This window comes from Rutidosis leptorrhynchoides, chromosome 3 (assembly GCF_046630445.1).
Source record: "Rutidosis leptorrhynchoides isolate AG116_Rl617_1_P2 chromosome 3, CSIRO_AGI_Rlap_v1, whole genome shotgun sequence".
NCBI classification, from domain to species: Eukaryota; Viridiplantae; Streptophyta; class Magnoliopsida; order Asterales; family Asteraceae; genus Rutidosis; species Rutidosis leptorrhynchoides.
The window spans coordinates 33,297,933-33,316,324 of NC_092335.1; the positions used below are offsets into that span (position 1 = coordinate 33,297,933).

At 33.7% G+C, this 18,392-nt stretch overlaps 2 protein-coding genes across 2 annotated transcripts; one reads left to right on the forward strand and one right to left on the reverse strand.

The window, feature by feature from the left end:
* Positions 1 to 13,001: 13,001 nt before the first annotated feature.
* On the forward strand, positions 13,002 to 15,960 carry LOC139895919 (uncharacterized). The gene is made up of 8 exons (XM_071878466.1): positions 13,002 to 13,739; positions 13,834 to 14,047; positions 14,135 to 14,528; positions 14,694 to 14,831; positions 14,955 to 15,114; positions 15,189 to 15,339; positions 15,415 to 15,561; positions 15,640 to 15,960. The coding sequence occupies exons 1-8, from the start codon at positions 13,588 to 13,590 to the stop codon at positions 15,829 to 15,831; spliced, it is 1,548 nt and encodes a 515-aa protein (XP_071734567.1). The 5' UTR covers positions 13,002 to 13,587; the 3' UTR covers positions 15,832 to 15,960.
* A 919-nt stretch (positions 15,961 to 16,879) lies between these two features.
* LOC139899846 (F-box protein At5g07610-like) lies at positions 16,880 to 17,919 on the reverse strand. The gene is made up of 2 exons (XM_071882674.1): positions 17,726 to 17,919; positions 16,880 to 17,540 (listed from the first exon to the last, which is right to left on the reverse strand). The coding sequence occupies exons 1-2, from the start codon at positions 17,917 to 17,919 to the stop codon at positions 16,880 to 16,882; spliced, it is 855 nt and encodes a 284-aa protein (XP_071738775.1).
* Positions 17,920 to 18,392: the final 473 nt, after the last annotated feature.

Genomic DNA, 18,392 nt, shown 5'->3' on the forward strand with positions numbered 1-18,392 from the left:
ATAAAATTGCGAGTAATAAAATGACAGTAAATAAAGATACGATGAGAAATATAATAAAAGAATTATGCTTATTTAAACTTCCGTAATCATGATGTTTGACGTGTTGATTTTAATTTATTACCATGGGTTAATTGTCCTTTGTCCTGGTTTATTTGATACGTCTATCTAGTTTTTGTCCATAATAGTCCATCGGTCATAAATATAAAGTGCGAGTATCCTCGTCAAATTACTCTTATACCCGAAGTCAAATATTCCAACTGATTAAGAATTTAAACTGTGACGCAGTTATCACTTCTGTCAACAATTACACCAGTTATCACTGTATGTAATCCACCCCTGTTTTAATTAGTTTATGAATATTAATTCATCCACTTGATCAGAATGAATAATCAATTACCCAACCCAATTGATTAATTAAATGATTATAACAGATTCCATATGAACATCACTAAATAGGACAACCATAATCATTATTAATTATTAGGTTAATTAATTTGAAGATAGGTTCGACAGACTCCAATGAGTTGTCACTCAATTAGACAATACCCCCCATCTATTAATAGTCAATAGTTCAATTTCCACAAGTGTCGGTCTTTTGCCCAAACCTTAATTATGGTCCAAAGTTTAATAACCCCTTCTTAATATTTTAGCCCAACATCACGATTACTTCGGCTCAAATAAGCATAATAATAACTTAGTTACGATACATTAATATAAAAAGGTTGAACATAACTTACAATGATTAAAAATAGCGTAGCGTTACACGGACAGAATTTCGAATTACACACTCAAACGATCTCTATCATAAATCTTATTATTATCATAATTTAAAATTAAAATTAAGATTATTGTTATATCTTATTAAGTTAACATTATGATAGAGATATAGAATATAGATATTGATAATTGATATTGATAAATAAGAAAAAGATAGAAAAAGGTGTGTTTTTACATTACGATTATAAAGCCTTTTATAGGCGAATTTAGAAATTGAATTTTCACTTATGACCCCTGAACTATGCTCAATTAACAACTTTTTATTATTTAATATTATTCTTATTATGAATTATTTAAATATTATATTTTATTCTTGTGCATAGTTGACTCGTAATTTTTACACCGTTGCGTCGAGCGTTGAGAGTTGACTCTGGTCCCGGTTCCGGATTTTCGAACGTCCTTGCGTACAATTTTATATTTTGTACTTTGCGTTTTGTAACTTGTACTCTTGTCATTTTTAGACGTTCCTCATCAATAATTTGAACCTTTTTGATTGTATCTTGTACTTTTGAGCTTTTTGGACCTTTGTGTCTTCAATTCGTCGTTTTTGCCTTTTGTCTTCGCACTTATTTAATATAAACGAATATTACTTGAAAATGGAACAATTGCAACTAAAATCTTGTCTTTCTTGGGGGATAATGCTATGAAATATATGTTCCTTTTTAGCCTTATCAATATCTCCACACTTGAGCGTTGCTTGTCCTCAAGCAATACAGTCTTGAAATAAAAACATACTAGAATCACTTCTTTATTCTTCACACTTTATACATCAGTGATTTTGATACGGTGTTATAAACAATGATAGTAACGATAGAACCATGGTTAAAGGTGGGTGTGTCATCCACAGTTGCCTTGGGTTTAGGTCAACGACACTTGCAATCAAATAACCGATTTACTTTCGGTTTCCAAAGCAAAGTGCACATTTGAAAGGCGGTTTACAGTCCCACATGACTATAAAAATTTAGATCCTTTAGGAAATTGGATCTTTATGAAAACATTTGATCTTTTGAAAATTCAAGCTAGATTTTACCCTAGACAAGTTTTCTGATTTGATCCATCATCGGTGTTGCAAAATATATTTGTGGATCATTATTTTGGCTAAAACTTTTAGGCTCGTGTAATCCACTGCTATCCCGGTACCGGAAAGCACACATCCAGTTTACTTGTTCCGTATATTACCTTTCAGTAAACTACCGTCCGGTTGTAAAGGAAAGTGATGAACAAGAAACTGTTAAGGCAATGTCTAATGACATGTATTTGTTCATGGTCTAATTACGTGTCGGATGCTAGAACTATCCTTGGTAGGAGCAATAGTAAAGATCATCCTATAATTTTTCGGTCTGGCACAAGGTCCTGTCTCCGACCATGCTATGTAACCACCGTTCTTACGATTGACACCCGATTTGGTTCAGGTGACCTAATGAATTCCAGGTGAATTCCTAGGATTTTACGTTCAATGGTAATGAACGCATTGAAAATGAGTTTTCAGAAAACAAATCGGTTTGTAATTTTTATCAAAATATTTTCTCGTTCAAGCTCGAGTTTAGATATCATCGAATTCCATGAGTTTGAATTCTCAATCTTTAAGGTCAATCTCAAGGATTGAGTAATATCAGGCTTAAAAGCTGATTTTTGATCTTTAAAGGAGATTATCCTTTCTGGGGATCTGATTCATTAGTCTTATCAAGCTAATTTGCACGGTGCCTCCCCATTGTACGAGATAAATCCTTCTCATGGTTAGGATAAATCTGACCACTTGGCGACCCTGTTTGATGCTGAGGTCCGTGGATTTCCTGCTGATTTTAGAGATGACTTTTCTAGATTTTTCGTCAACCTACAGCTGGTCTGGACGACAACTTCATGACCTAAATCAAGAAGCGCGTTTCTTTTTCGGAAGACTTTACTTCCTTTTAATGATGGAATTGATTCATCGTGTAGATCCATCTTTCTTACAGTAAATTGGGTAATACTGATTAAAATCGTCCAAAACAAAAGTACCTGCAATAACTTTACAGAAACATGTGATAGATAGTTTTTAATTGAATAACTTGGTACATTCTCCCCACACTTAGTTTCTTTCTTTGCTTTTTTTATTCTCCTTTATTCCATTTTAAATGAATTCAATCGTTTTAGGGTGTTTCTCAATTTATGTCCTTTCCGAGGTAACGATAATTTCGGTATTATCACCTAGTTTTCACCGTTCATAAATATGTATAAACATGATTTTGACTTCATTTAATTGAAAATTTTTCAAATTTTCACAAAATTTGGCAAATAAACCAAGTATAAACCTGAGAGAATTTATAACACTTCCCCACACTTAAGATCATGCAATGCCCTCATTTGCATGAAATCAGACTATAATTTAAATTCATGAGGGTGATTAGCGTAGAAAAGTGATTAAAAATACCGAGTTTGTAATTACAAAGCTCGTCGAATGATAGATGGCGCCTCATCGTTCATTCCTTCATTTGTTATATCATATTTGTTGTTTTGCGTCTTGTCGTCAAAATTAGTACCTTTTGCTGAACTTTAATGACAGTCTTTGAAAGTGCGTTGTTTTACCTTGTTTTGTACATAAGATAAAATACAAACATATATATATATATATATATATATATATATATATATATATATATATATATATATATATATATATATATATTTTTGAAGTTTGGTTTATAACCCCACTTTTCAAAAATTTATAAAGTATAATATTTTTGGCATACTTTAAATCAATAAAATTAAAAATAATGATAACAAAATTTGTCGCCCCGCCCTCGGGTAAAGTAATTTCGGCTCAACGACCTAGTCTTTAACTCACGACGAATTTTAGAAATCATTTTTTAAACTTAATGAAATAAAGTAAATTTTTGTTTTTAAAATCATTCAAAACATAAATTTAAAAAGCATATTAATTTTATATAAAACCTACTAAATAAAAAGATTCAGAATGGAGGGAGAAAACTAGTTCTTTAGTGTCTGCTAGCGGAAAAGACCAATCGGATTCCATTCTCGGAACTACACGAGAACAGAACAACTAACTCTCGACAACATTTTCCTTTTAGAACATTTGAATCTCCCCACACTTAGGTAGCTGTGGTGTCGAAATTGTGATTAGCTTCATCGTCAATTTCTCTTGGTCCATAATCAACTTGCATATCCGTGACTTTTTCTTTAAGCCATTGGTCGGATTCCTGTGTAATATCCACAATTTCAACTAGTTTCTCCTTTTCTTTAGGTGATAGATTGGATACTAACCGGTTACATAACTTAAAGTTCCCCTTGGTTTTAGCATCGCGAATCCGTTTAATAAGTTTCTTCATTGAACTATTAATAACGGGATCATTTAATTTCGTATCAACAACGGGGTTCTTTGTTATCATGTCATCATTAGGTGTTACTTCATTTTCCCCACACTTAGGCGTTTCATTATTGCTAAGTATTACCGTTGGAGTTGGTAAAACAACATGGTTCTTACCAATCGTTTTTGCTGGTTCAACGGTTTTGGTTGGTGGAGATTTAGTCTTTCGAATCATAAAGGTGATCGATTTGTCACCACTACTAAGTGTCATTCTACCATTTCCTACATCAAATAACGCCTTGGTGGACGCTAAGAATGGTCGACCTAAAATTAGAGGAATGTTTGGGTCCTCTTCTATGTTAATGACAATGAATTCGACTAGAAAGGTTAAATTGCCTACTTGAACGGGTAGGTTGTCAACAATTCCAACTGGGTGTTTAATGGTTTGATCAAAGAGTCGAACACTCATATCCGTTGGACTTAACTTACCTACTCCTAATCTCTTATATAATGAAAGAGGCATAACACTTACACTTGCACCTAAATCTGCTAGTGCATCATACATGACACAGTCACTAAGTAGACAAGGAACAATAAATTCATCCGGATCACCTACCCTAGGTGGAGGATTTGGTGGAACTGTCTTCACCGGGTTTACTTCTACTGTTTTTGTTTCTTGCACTTTTTTATTCTTCTTCTTCTTCTTTCCAGAGGTATCACAAACTTTATTACCTATTACTTGCTCATACTCAACTCCTTTTCTTGGAAACGGGATGGGTGGTCTGTATGGTGCCACCACTGGCTTTACATACTCGGGTGGTGGTGGTGGTGTAACTTCTTCATTGTTACTTACATCTAAAACTTTCCCATCTTCTGGTATTGGTTTTTCAGAATTTGTTGATATCATGTTAACATTTTCATTCCGAGGATTTACTTCATTATTACTCGGTAGCTTTCCTTGTTCCCTTTCACTCATCAATCTAACAAGAGTACCTACTTGTTTTTCTAGATTCAAAATAGAAGCTTGTTGAGTTCTAAATGACTGCTCAAACCTCTCATTCGTTTGGGTTTGAGTTTCAATAAATTGTGTTTGAGATTCAACTAGCTTAAATACCACTTCTTCCAGATTTGACTTCTTCTCGTCGGTTTGTTGTGGTGGTTTATACAAGCCAGGTCTTTGTTGATTGAAAGTGTTGTTTTGAGTTGGTTGGTTATTCGGACCTTGTTGGTTATACGAGTTATTGTCGGGTCCTTTTGGATTGTAAAGAATGTTTTGATTTCGATTGAAGTTTGGCCTTGGCGGTTGATAATTATTCTGATAACTATTTTCCAGCCTTTGGTTCATGTAGACAACATTCTCACGTTGTTCCATCGTTTGTTCAATGTGACAGTCTTTCATTAAGTGTGGTCCACCGCATTGCTCACAACTAATTCGTATTGCGTGAATATCTTTATTCATCTTTTCCATTCGTCTCTCGAAAGCATCTATTTTTGCTGAAACGGAATCAAAGTCATGGCTAGAATCGGCTCTAGCCGCTTTAGATGAACGATATATATCTTTCTCTTGGTGCCACTCATGAGAGTGGGAGGCTGTGTTATCAATAATTTTGTAAGCTTCAGTTGCGGTTTTCTTCATAATGGAACCACCAGCTGTTATGTCGATGTCTTTTCGTGTAGCAACGTTGACACCTTGGTAGAATATTTGTACTATTTGATAAGTGTCTAAACCGTGTTGAGGACATCCTCTCAACAACTTTCCAAATCTTGTCCACGCCTCATATAGAGTTTCATTTGGCTTTTGCGCGAACGTAACAATTTCTCCTTGAAGTCTCACGGCTTTGGATGCCGGAAAGAATTGTTTAAGAAATTTTTCAACTAAAACATCCCATGTGTCAATCGCCCCTTCAGGTAACGATTCTAACCAATCTTTGGCTTCTCCCTTTAAAGTCCAGGGAAACAACATGAGATAGATCTGCTCATCTTCCACTTCTCGGATTTTGAATAGTGTACAAATTCTTTTAAACGTACGAAGGTGTTCGTTAGGATCTTCATTCGGTGCACCACTGAATTGGCATTGGTTAGTTACCATGTGTAGAATTTGTCCTTTGATTTCATAATCTGGCGCATTAACTTCTGGCTTAATAATGGCGTGACCTTGGCCCGTGCGTGTGGCTCTCATTCGATCTTCCATACTTAGAGGTTCCGTTACTTCCATAATTGAATTTGTTGAATACGAATCACTAGAGGATTCTGATTTAATGGTTTGTGGCTCAGGAGGAATAATTAGTGGTTCAGGATCTTGGAATTGTCCTTGAATATGCTCCGGGTTCTTAATTGTGAAGTCGGGTTCAAAAGATGGATTATCGGAAATTTGAGTTGGAGTTCTTGTTCGACTAGATGACGATTCTAAAGAAAAATCAACGGCGACAATATTTGCTAGATGTCTTGATCGAGTTACAGGTGGTGAACGTATGAAAGGTGGTGAACGTTTTGCTCGGTGCATTCACAGAATATCCTATTAGTTATAAAAATAAGAAAAACTTATATAAGTTGTCCAATCAATAGACTTTTCTGATTTTGCCCACGTTTCGAATAGCCAAAAGATGCAGCAGAGGGGCAGGATTCGTTTGGTCTCAATATAATTGAGTACTGTTTGGCTCCAATAACCCGGTCCACGTACAAATCCAACTATTACTACGAACCAGAAAATTTTGATGTCTATCAATTTAACCACTTAAAATAAATTTTCGTAATTTTAAGAAATTTAGAGAAAAAGTAGAAAAAAATCTAAGTCCTAAAAACTAGAATGGCGAGAAATAAGAAAGAAAAAGATTGCGTGTCGAAAAAGGTCGAAAAATAAAAAGGTCGAAAAATAGGCGTCGAAAAATAAAAATAAGAAAGTAGTGCGAAATACGGCGTCGTATAATTCTAAAGCACCTAAAACTTAATCTAAGGAATAAGCACTTAAGGGATTTTACGGCAAAGCCCAAAAATTCTAGAAGTAAAAATAACTATGGCAAAACTAAACTTAATACTAAAAGTTGCGACTATAGTCTAAAAATCTAAAGGTAATAAAACTAAAAAAAAACAATTTTTTTTTATAGACAAAATCTTAAAAAATATATATATTTTTTTTAATAATTTTTTTTTTTTTTTTTACGTTTTTTTTTTTTTTTTTTTTTTTACGTTTTTGTTTTACGTTTTTTTTTTTTTTTAAGTTTTTTTTTTTTTTTACTTTTTTTTTTTTAAAAACGAATTTTTTTTCTAAAAAAAACGTTTTTTTTTTACAATTTTTTTTTTTTAAAAAAATAATTTTTTTTACAAATTAATACTTTTTTTTATAATTATTATTTTTTTTTCAAAATTTTTTTTTTTAATTCATTTACTATTCATGAATAGTAAATGAAAAGAAATTAATTAATTTACTATTCACATGAAAGCGACATGATAGAAATTATTAATTACAATTTACATAATATACCCCTGAAGTATTTAATAAATACGACTTTTTAAAACTTTACGATTCAAAATATATTCTAAAATATTATTATATTATTATATTCTATTTCAATATTATTATATTATTATATTCTATTTCAATATTATTATATTATTATATTTTATTTCAATATTATTATAATTAAAAATATAGCGTTTTAGCGCTCCCCGGCAGCGGCGCCAAAAACTTGATGTTGTAGCGTGAGGGTACGAAATAGTATTATTTTTAATACAAAATACTACAAAATATGACACAAGTTTTATTAATTTTCGGATGGGATATACCTAAACCTTGCTACAACACTATAGGCAGTGTACCTAATCGTAGAGTAGTGTAGTTTTTAGTAAGTCCGGTTCGTTCCACAGGGAGCTGGTGATACTTACTATATTTTTAACTATATTTATATAAAATATATATAATTATATAAGTAGTAATATTATTATAAAAGGGGGGTTTTACCGTTTAATGACCGGTTTGTCGATTCTATATTTTAAGCGTAAAGATAAATGACGATAATTAAAGTGCGTAAAATAATGACAATAAATAAAATGACAGTAAATAAAATTGCGAGTAATAAAATGACAGTAAATAAAGATACGATGAGAAATATAATAAAAGAATTATGCTTATTTAAACTTCCGTAATCATGATGTTTGACGTGTTGATTTTAATTTATTACCATGGGTTAATTGTCCTTTGTCCTGGTTTATTTGATACGTCTATCTAGTTTTTGTCCATAATAGTACATCGGTCATAAATATAAAGTGCGAGTATCCTCGTCAAATTACTCTTATACCCGAAGTCAAATATTCCAACTGATTAAGAATTTAAACTGTGACGCAGTTATCACTTCTGTCAACAATTACACCAGTTATCACTGTATGTAATCCACCCCTGTTTTAATTAGTTTATGAATATTAATTCATCCACTTGATCAGAATGAATAATCAATTACCCAACCCAATTGATTAATTAAATGATTATAACAGATTCCATATGAACATCACTAAATAGGACAACCATAATCATTATTAATTATTAGGTTAATTAATTTGAAGATAGGTTCGACAGACTCCAATGAGTTGTCACTCAATTAGACAATACCCCCCATCTATTAATAGTCAATAGTTCAATTTCCACAAGTGTCGGTCTTTTGCCCAAACCTTAATTATGGTCCAAAGTTTAATAACCCCTTCTTAATATTTTAGCCCAACATCACGATTACTTCGGCTCAAATAAGCATAATAATAACTTAGTTACGATACATTAATATAAAAAGGTTGAACATAACTTACAATGATTAAAAATAGCGTAGCGTTACACGGACAGAATTTCGACTTACACACTCAAACGATCTCTATCATAAATCTTATTATTATCATAATTTAAAATTAAAATTAAGATTATTGTTATATCTTATTAAGTTAACATTATGATAGAGATATAGAATATAGATATTGATAATTGATATTGATAAATAAGAAAAAGATAGAAAAAGGTGTGTTTTTACATTACGATTACAAAGCCTTTTATAGGCGAATTTAGAAATTGAATTTTCACTTATGACCCCTGAACTATGCTCAATTAACAACTTTTTATTATTTAATATTATTCTTATTATGAATTATTTAAATATTATATTTTATTCTTGTGCATAGTTGACTCGTAATTTTTACACCGTTGCGTCGAGCGTTGAGAGTTGACTCTGGTCCCGGTTCCGGATTTTCGAACGTCCTTGCGTACAATTTTATATTTTGTACTTTGCGTTTTGTAACTTGTACTCTTGTCATTTTTAGACGTTCCTCATCAATAATTTGAACCTTTTTTATTGTATCTTGTACTTTTGAGCTTTTTGGACCTTTGTGTCTTCAATTCGTAGTTTTTGCCTTTTGTCTTCGCACTTATTTAATATAAACGAATATTACTTGAAAATGGAACAATTGCAACTAAAATCTTGTCTTTCTTGGGGGATAATGCTATGAAATATATGTTCCTTTTTAGCCTTATCATAAATACTAGCCATTTACCTCTCATTCAAATCACTTGCTCATTTGGTTTTCACACACACTTGTTCTTTCTTTCTTTCCTTTCTAGTATTGCTTGTAAGTCTTCTTTTTCTTCTTCTTTTCCTTTCATTTTAGTGGCCATCATCATCATATTATGAAGATCAAAGTTCCTTTTAGCTTTGATCTTGCTTATATCTTGTTGATTCAAGCATGAATCTTTCAAGAACATGGAAGATTCAAGCTTTCTAGCTTTGAATCTTCACCAACTTTGTAGATTCATCTTTCTTTTACTTTAATCTTGTTATTTTGTGATAAAGATTCAAACTTTTGTTTGTTATCTTCATATATCTTAAAGATCCAAGCTTTATGCTTCAAGATCTTCAAGAACACTAAAGGTTCAAGCTTTCTAGCTTTGTGACCTTATAAATTGTGTGAAAGGGATCCAAGCTCTCTAGCTTAGGGTTCCATCACCTCTTTTGACTTGGATCATGTTCATACTTGTTTGATTGATGTAAAGTTTGTAACTTTGTTTGTAAATAGGACTTGTAATTGTGTTAAGACTAAGGATATGATGTAACCTTGGTTCATCATCCTTCTAAGACTCTTAAATGAGTTGTGTTACCACTTGGTCTTAATATATTATGTATTTATGGTAGAATCTTGGTCAAAAGTGATGCTAAACCATCAACGAGTTGTACACTTGAAGCTACAGCATCAAGGATGAGAACCGTGATGAGCATCAAGCACCAAGAACCTCACCGGAGCACTTGTCCACTGATTTTCGTATCTGATCAGACCACCTGGGCTACTGGAAAGTTGATTTTCAGTTAGTTCGGTTCGAGTAGATGATTTTCCGTTTATGCCTCATCTTAAATTGAGTTACGGTTTAGGATTTATGGCCCTCCGAGAGTCACTACACCCTATTAACGTTGTGCTGAAATTTCTGACCTACTCGCACTTAAACCGTCGCCACGGTCAAACGAAGACGAGTTAGGTTCTGAAAATTGGTCAGCGGTTAGGGGACTCACATACGGAGCCATGTCCACTGACTATCCATCTTTTTGATTTACGTAGAGGTCGCAGCAGCTGACCGAAGTCAGCCTATTGTTTCGATCTCTATTCTTGTCGAACTTACTTAGCTTTTATGATGATGAATGATGATGATGATGACACTTAAACTTACTTTATGCACTATTAGAATTTATAAAAACAACCTACTGACCTAGTAACCCTTGATTTAGGTTGACGACCTTTCGGACCGACTTACTACTTGCGTACTTTCATTACCGACTTTACCGCTTTTATCACTGTGAGTTATAGCATTCCCTTTTTACTTTAACTTATTTTGGGAACTGAGAATACATGCGGATTTTATGTTTTACATACTAGGCACGAGTACTTAAACTTATATATATGTGTGGGTTATACAACGGCAGAAACATTCCCTTTAGCTCGGTAACGTTTAGTCATTGGTTTTTGAACCGGTGAACGCGAATCTTAGATATGGATCCATAGGGTTTGACATCCCCACTCGGGCTAGTCGCGCTAGCATTTAACGAGTGTTTAATACTTCGTGAACATACGCACTCGCCAAGTGTACTTTCAGGGGGTTATAAACATTAAGTCTAGTTACCGGGTGCCCACGGTTATACATATACTTTATCATACTGATTTGAATTACTGATTTGAAACGCTTGTTTGAAGCACTGAAATCTCGTGGCCTGCATTACATTACTGAATACAAACAAACTATAGCTCACCAACATTCGTGTTGACTTTTTAAGCATGTATTTCTCAGGTGTTTAGACGTTGTTGCTTCTGCTGTTAGCCTTGCTGTTCTAGTCTCGGTGTATAGACTTGCTGTTACAGACTTGCTGTGTTAGACTTCCGCTGCATTACTTAGAGATGTCTCAAGCATGAAACTTTTACTTTGCATTCCTAACTTATGTTATTTTCAAAACAATAGCTTTGTAATGACCTTAGTATCATGTACTCATGTTAATGTTTCCTATTCATCTTTTGTAAAACGTTATCTGTTCATGAATGCAAAACTGGTTTTCAAACAGCATATAGTGTTTGACCTTGTAATGATCTTGTTGTTGATGTACCGTACACGATGATTTTGTACGGGGCGTCACACATTTTTATCACACAAACTTTTGTTGCTATTCCCTCCGTCCCAAAAAAACTATACACAAGGTGTCTGTCGTCAATTTCACCGTCGTGCACCACCGACACCACATCGATCGACACTGCTTTGGCGTCAACCCGACATCGGCCACCCAACTTCGCCTCCCCAACGCTGGAAACAAATCTCACTTTCGACCGTTAAAATTCAAATGTGAATTTTCCTTCTTTTATTCGTTTTCTTTTTCTCTTTTGTTGTTTTATTAATTGTGAGGGTTGTTTTCGTATTTTTTTAGGTTTGAGAAAATGAAGAAAAAAAAAAAAGAAGAAGAAGAAGATTTAGAAAATAGAGTCGCGGGTGGAGTGGAGAATGATATGTTTCAATATATTTGGACCTAAAACGAGCCTAAAACAAAAAATCTAAAATAAAATATCTAGACCAATCTTATAAAAATTTTGGGCTTGACACATTTAATTTAATTATTGGCATATTTTATGTTTGTTTTTTAATTTAATTTAATGATATATATATATATATATATATATATATACCAACAACAAAAGGTACTAGAAAATATAGAAAAAAATGACACTGTGAACACGACACCTCCACCCATGTCACTATTATTCAATTTCGACTTCCATTTTTAACATTAAAATTAACACCAAATAGACTGGAGGCACTGTTTGCTCTTAAAGTTTGGTTTGTCCTCAAAATATTACTGTATCACTTACTATATATAACAATATTAAACCACTTAATTTCCACATAATCCCTTTTTATAATTGGAAATGCAACTTTAATATAAAAACAAATTTACTATTTACTCGTGATAATAACTTCATTTACTTAAAATTACTTGTTCAATTATATTAAGTTATTTTCCCGATCGGCCAGAGAGTTTTAAATATAAAAACATATGTCCGGAAGCAAGGGAGTGCTTCTCAAACACGACCAATAAAACAGGATATTAATTAGCGTATATAATATATGTTCGCTTCCTAAGCACGATCGATAAAGCAGGAGGAATGAAGATAAATCTATAACATTTCCGGCCGGAAGCAAGAGCACTGATATAATAGACAAATCATAAAAATTTCTTAAATCTAGCAAAAAGTCAAGTCAGACAATAATTCTCGAACGGAGAGAGTATAATTATAATATTTAATTATATCACTTCAAAAAGTGGAAAAAAAAGAAAACATCCAAATCAAAATTACGATTTCAATCATCCCGGGGCAAAATATCTTCCAAAACTTGCTCAGATTCCTAATGTATTCACCAACCGTCTCTTCTTCCAACCCACAACCCACAACCCAATTGGGGTTTTCTATATTCCTACCTATCATGATCAATCCATTCTCGTTACCACTTAACGAACCAGAAGCTCAAATGAATATGAGAATTCATAACAAAGCTCGACAAGAACGACAATTCGTATATATTTCACCCTACCCACAATTCAGCCAATACCCACAAACATCACTTTTTTCAAACGAAATCCACAACCCGAACCCGAAGTTGACCAGACATTGAATCGAATCATCGATGTTATTGAAAATGGAAAGATAAGGACTCCGAGTAAAGGAATCCTTGGTGCTTGTTTCGTGATGACCAAAATAGTAATCTTGACCATTGGTTATCATCCCAGATTAAGAATAGGATTGTCAAATTTTACTACAGTATTTTTGTGGTGTATTATCGGAGTAGTAGAAACTCTAGTGTAAAAAATTAGTCTGTACAAATTTTAATGCACACGTTGTATAAATAAGAACCGTGAACGAATGGCCAACATTTGTTACAAAGAATCTAGTATTCCCCTGCCAGATATTTGGAAGAAATTGCATCTCCATCTACCTTCAATCTTGGTGTTATGAAGATTCAGAATATTCCATCATCTTCATGTATCCATCAAATTAAGCACCATAACATTAACCACCCTATAATCATCACTTCATCGACATGGACTAAAAGGTTTCATCAAACACTTTATTCAACACCATTTTGCAGCAACAAATCCAATATGTATATGTTGTGTAATCCTTCTTTTCATACATATATAAGTGTCAGGAAAAAAAAAAAAAAAACACTCCTAACTTCATTTTGTTTTCATAAACAGCAGTTACTATTTTGCATATACAGCATGCCAAGTACAAGGAGAAGATTCACAATTCAAAAGAACTTCAAAGAACAAAACTAAAGAAAATGATCCCATTATTCCTATAGCAATTTCAGGTGCGAAAAAGGGTACAATTGCTGGTGCGGTGGCTTTAATCGTCGGTACAAGCATCGGATCGGGGATACTTGCCCTTCCACAAAAAACTTCTCCTGCGGTAACTCTTTATTGCTATCATTTAAGGTCCAATTAACATATGTTTTAGAAACATGTATCATGAGTTACACTTGACTTTGTTAAACAGGGTTTGATTCCAAGTTCAATATCGTTGACTTTATGTTGGGGATTCTTGTTGATTGAAGCATTGTTGTTAGTTGAAATCAATGTGCGACTTCTTAAAAAGAAGAAAAGTGTAGTGGGCAATGAGAATGATTTAGAAGTGATCTCCATTCGAACTATGGCTCAAGATACGTTAGGCGAATTGGGAGGAACCGTAGCTACTTTGACTTATGTGTTCTTAGGATATACATCGATGATCGCCTATGCTTCCAAATCCGGTGAAATTCTATACCATTTGATCAACATTCCAGAATCAGTTTCAGGAGTTTTCTTCACTATGGTCTTTGCAGTGCTAATATCTGTTGGTGGGACCCGCACCACAGATCAAGTGAACCAATTCCTTACGGTCTCCATGATAGGTATTGTTTATCAACACCTATAAATAATAATTAGCTGCTATGAACAACACCTTCTACAGTGTTCATGACAACCCTCTAAGGCTGTCGTTAAAAAAATCTATAAATATATCGCTTACAAAAAGTCAACATTTTGAAGCAAGTGTTGTTAATGTTTCTGTGATAAAGGGTTGTTGTTAGCAATTGAAGTTATAGCAATCAAGTTTGGAGGGTGGTCAGGTTTTGAGGGAAACGGTGATTGGACGAAAGTTCCGGCAACGATTCCAGTAATGATATTTTCTCTGGTTTATCATGATTTAGCTCCAGGTAAATGACTAAACTCTACTTTGTGTGCTTTCAATACTTTGACCATTTGCAGTACCAGAAACCAAAAGTTATAGAATTACTGTTAATAACACGTTAAGTGTCGTATCTTTCGATGAATTTCAGTTCTTTGTGCTTATTTGGGAGGTGATATCGGACGCATAAGAACTTCAATTGTTGTTGGTAGTGTTATACCTTTGGTAGGACTCCTGGTATGGAATGCAATAGCTCTTAGTCTCTCGAATCAAGTCGATTCACTAATCGATCCTGTTGAGTTGCTTATGAGGTAATGATCATTGCACACACGGCACAAGCATTTGACTTTGACTTCGTCAATATGATCTCGAGACTGTAAATCAGGCAAAGATGGGATGGCGTAGAGATTATGGTAGAGACGTTTTCACTTCTGGCAGTTGGAACATCACTAATAGGGACTCTCCTAGGCTTCTCTCAGTTCTTCAAAGAGCAAATAGTCAACACTTTGACTTTGGATTCTTGTCCTCCCTTACAGGCAAAGTCAACTCTTTCCCATCTCTATATACAGTTCTATTCATGATTATGCTAATATTTTTTACTTTTCCTGCAGACATCAAGATTCAACTTAAATGTAACGGTTGAAAAATGGTGGATAAGCAATAGAATTGGTTTGACGGCGACAGCTATGGTCGTTGGTCCATCTCTTCTTGTTTCTACTGTTGTCCCAGACGTATTCTCTGCTGCTACAGACATCGCTGTAAGCGCGTACCTTTTTTTTTTTTTTTTTTTTTTTTTTTTTGTAGAGTGAAAATAATAATGGTTGGTATGTGAACAGGGAGGGTACTGCATGACAATGGTGTATGGAGTACTTCCACCAGCAATGGCATGGGCTATGCAAATCGGAGAAGAAAACGAAGATAAAAAAGGTATATCAAGAGCAAAACCAGGGCTACTTGGAGTAGGACTATTAGCTTGTGGGATAATTCTGGATCAATTTTTTCTTGATTTCTCAAATTTTCACTCGTAAAGAAAGATTTCGTAGAAGCATAGTATCGGAATTGTATATAGTCCCTTATTAATTAGATTTTAGACTATGCATATGTCATAATGGAAGAATTTGCTAGCCTTTCAAAAGGCTTCTGGTCTACCTGAACATTGGCGATCTCGATCTAAAATGGAAAAAGTATGTTACAAAACCAAAAAGTTTGAATCTTTATTCAAAAAAGGATCAACTTGGTCAAACCTATAATATAATATCAGATAGATATAGATATAAGTAACATATATTGAGCTAAATTTACCCCTTGCCAAACCCAAAACTGAATCATAGCACCATGAAAGTTATAAGATACATACATGAAAAGGACTACATATAGCAAGGTCCAATTTAGCATTACATACAAAAACATGTCATCTCAGAACATCATATGTTAATTCGAGCATGAATCTTGATAGCCAAAAGCAAAATTATAGTAGTCTTTATATTTAATCAAAACTTAGACCTTACAAGTTTTGATAAACCATCGGTGAAAATACTTAAGTAATTAAACCAAAATACAAATTACCATTACCCAGATACTAATTACACAACAATCATATTTTTACAAGACAATCAACAATCATAAAATGTAGAAAAAACTAAAGATCAACAATCATGAAGACTAAAGATTCAATCTTCATTGCACTAAGTTGAACCACCATAAAATGTAGAAAAACTAAAACCCAAATCAAACAATAGGAAGATTATAAAATTTAAGATCAACAATCATTAAGACTTCCCTCTTATCCCATTAAAAAACTGTCATTTTTAATCAAGCAGACAAATTTAATACTCTGTATCACATAATGAGTTTGGATAAGGATACATATCCAAACGTCACTTGTGTTAGAAAGAACCTATTTTCTCGATATAGCGATGACCAACAAAACGATGAAACGTTTTGCGGTCTGATTTCGGGTAACTATTCTCAATATTATTGGGGATATCACATAATTGTTGTAAACTTTTGTCAAGAATATTGTAACTCCTGATATTATCTTTAACTTTCACCACCATGAATGCATCTTCTTCTTTTTCACCCTCTAACCACATCTAGGACTTTGAACTCATATTCATCTTCATACCCTTGGCGAGTCATTCTTGGGTAATTAACGGCAAAAAGTTGATGGAAGTCCAGTTGGTACTTGATAAACCACCCGGAATGATCTCTTAACATTTCATACACATTCATACTTGAAGGTTTGTTTCCATGCATGTTATCGACTAGATGTAGATGGCCACGAGATTCTCCAAAGTAAAGTGGCAGATAACCACCATACCTCACTGGCAATGGCAAGTCTTGTAGCTGTTCAGAATCTAGCCTCAAGTACATCGGGTTAGGACAAGAGGATGCCCAGTGAAAAGCTCCATTCCAATAAACTCCATATCTGAATTCTGTATAATCAAGGGGAGTGAAAGTTTGTTTTTTTAGTTTCTTCCATTTCCCTGTACGGGAATAATATATTTGAATGTTGTACATTCTATTCCAGTGTTCATCATACCCTTCATCAAGGGAACTAATACCTGCACGAAGAATGCATACAAGTTTGTAATGAACACACTCGGTTGGATAGTAAGCCAGACCCATAAAACGGATTAAATCTGTAGCACGTTTACTTCCAATAACAGGCGGGATTAATGCAAATTTCTTTGTGGTTTGATTAAAAACGTTGTAGTTACGACTAGAATCATAATCTCTGTCGCAAAGGCAAAGTAGTAATCCATTACAAGATTGCACACAGGAGAGAAATCAAGAGAAAGGAAAGGCGGAGTGGTTGGATTTGTAACATCAAAGGAAACATGCAATTGATGATAATAAAGACCAGAACAGATGAAAAGCTTGTCAAAAATGAGAGTGAAATGAGGGTGAGTCAGAAGGGACAGCCATTCTTTTGAAACAGATTTGAAGCGAATGATGGATTTAGCAGGAAGACCAAGAAGGATTTTGGTTAGAAGGTCCACGTTGGAACCGATGAGTTCTGCAGATTGATGATTATAATTTGCGATAGAATCATGACCATCATCATCAGCAGCCGATTTATTGAGTAGGTTGAATTTGGCTTCTGTGTGCATCATTGCTTCGACAGAGTTGATTGATTAGGGTTAATTAATATGGGATTTTGATCGGTTAATATATATATAAGTGTTTATGTTGGTTTTTTATTTTGCACGTACGTGATAGGATATGGCAGGAAGTGGGCTAGAAGATCCACACGTTATTTTCAGTTTATTTTAAGCCACTGTATTATTTGGAGTTATCTTTTAGCTAGTATTTATTTGGACTGCATATATCAAGGTCCAATTTAGCATTACATACAAATACATGTCTTCTCAAAACACCATAATGATAAAACAACATGATTCTTGCTAGCTAAAAGCAAAATAATAGTCATTAAATTAAATCAAAACATTGACCTAACAAGTCTCGTTAAGCCATTGATGAAAATACTTAAGTAATAAGTAATTAATTAGCATTATCCAGATACTAATTACACAAATTCAACCACATAAATCAACTAAATGAATATTTTTACAAGAAAAATGTACGA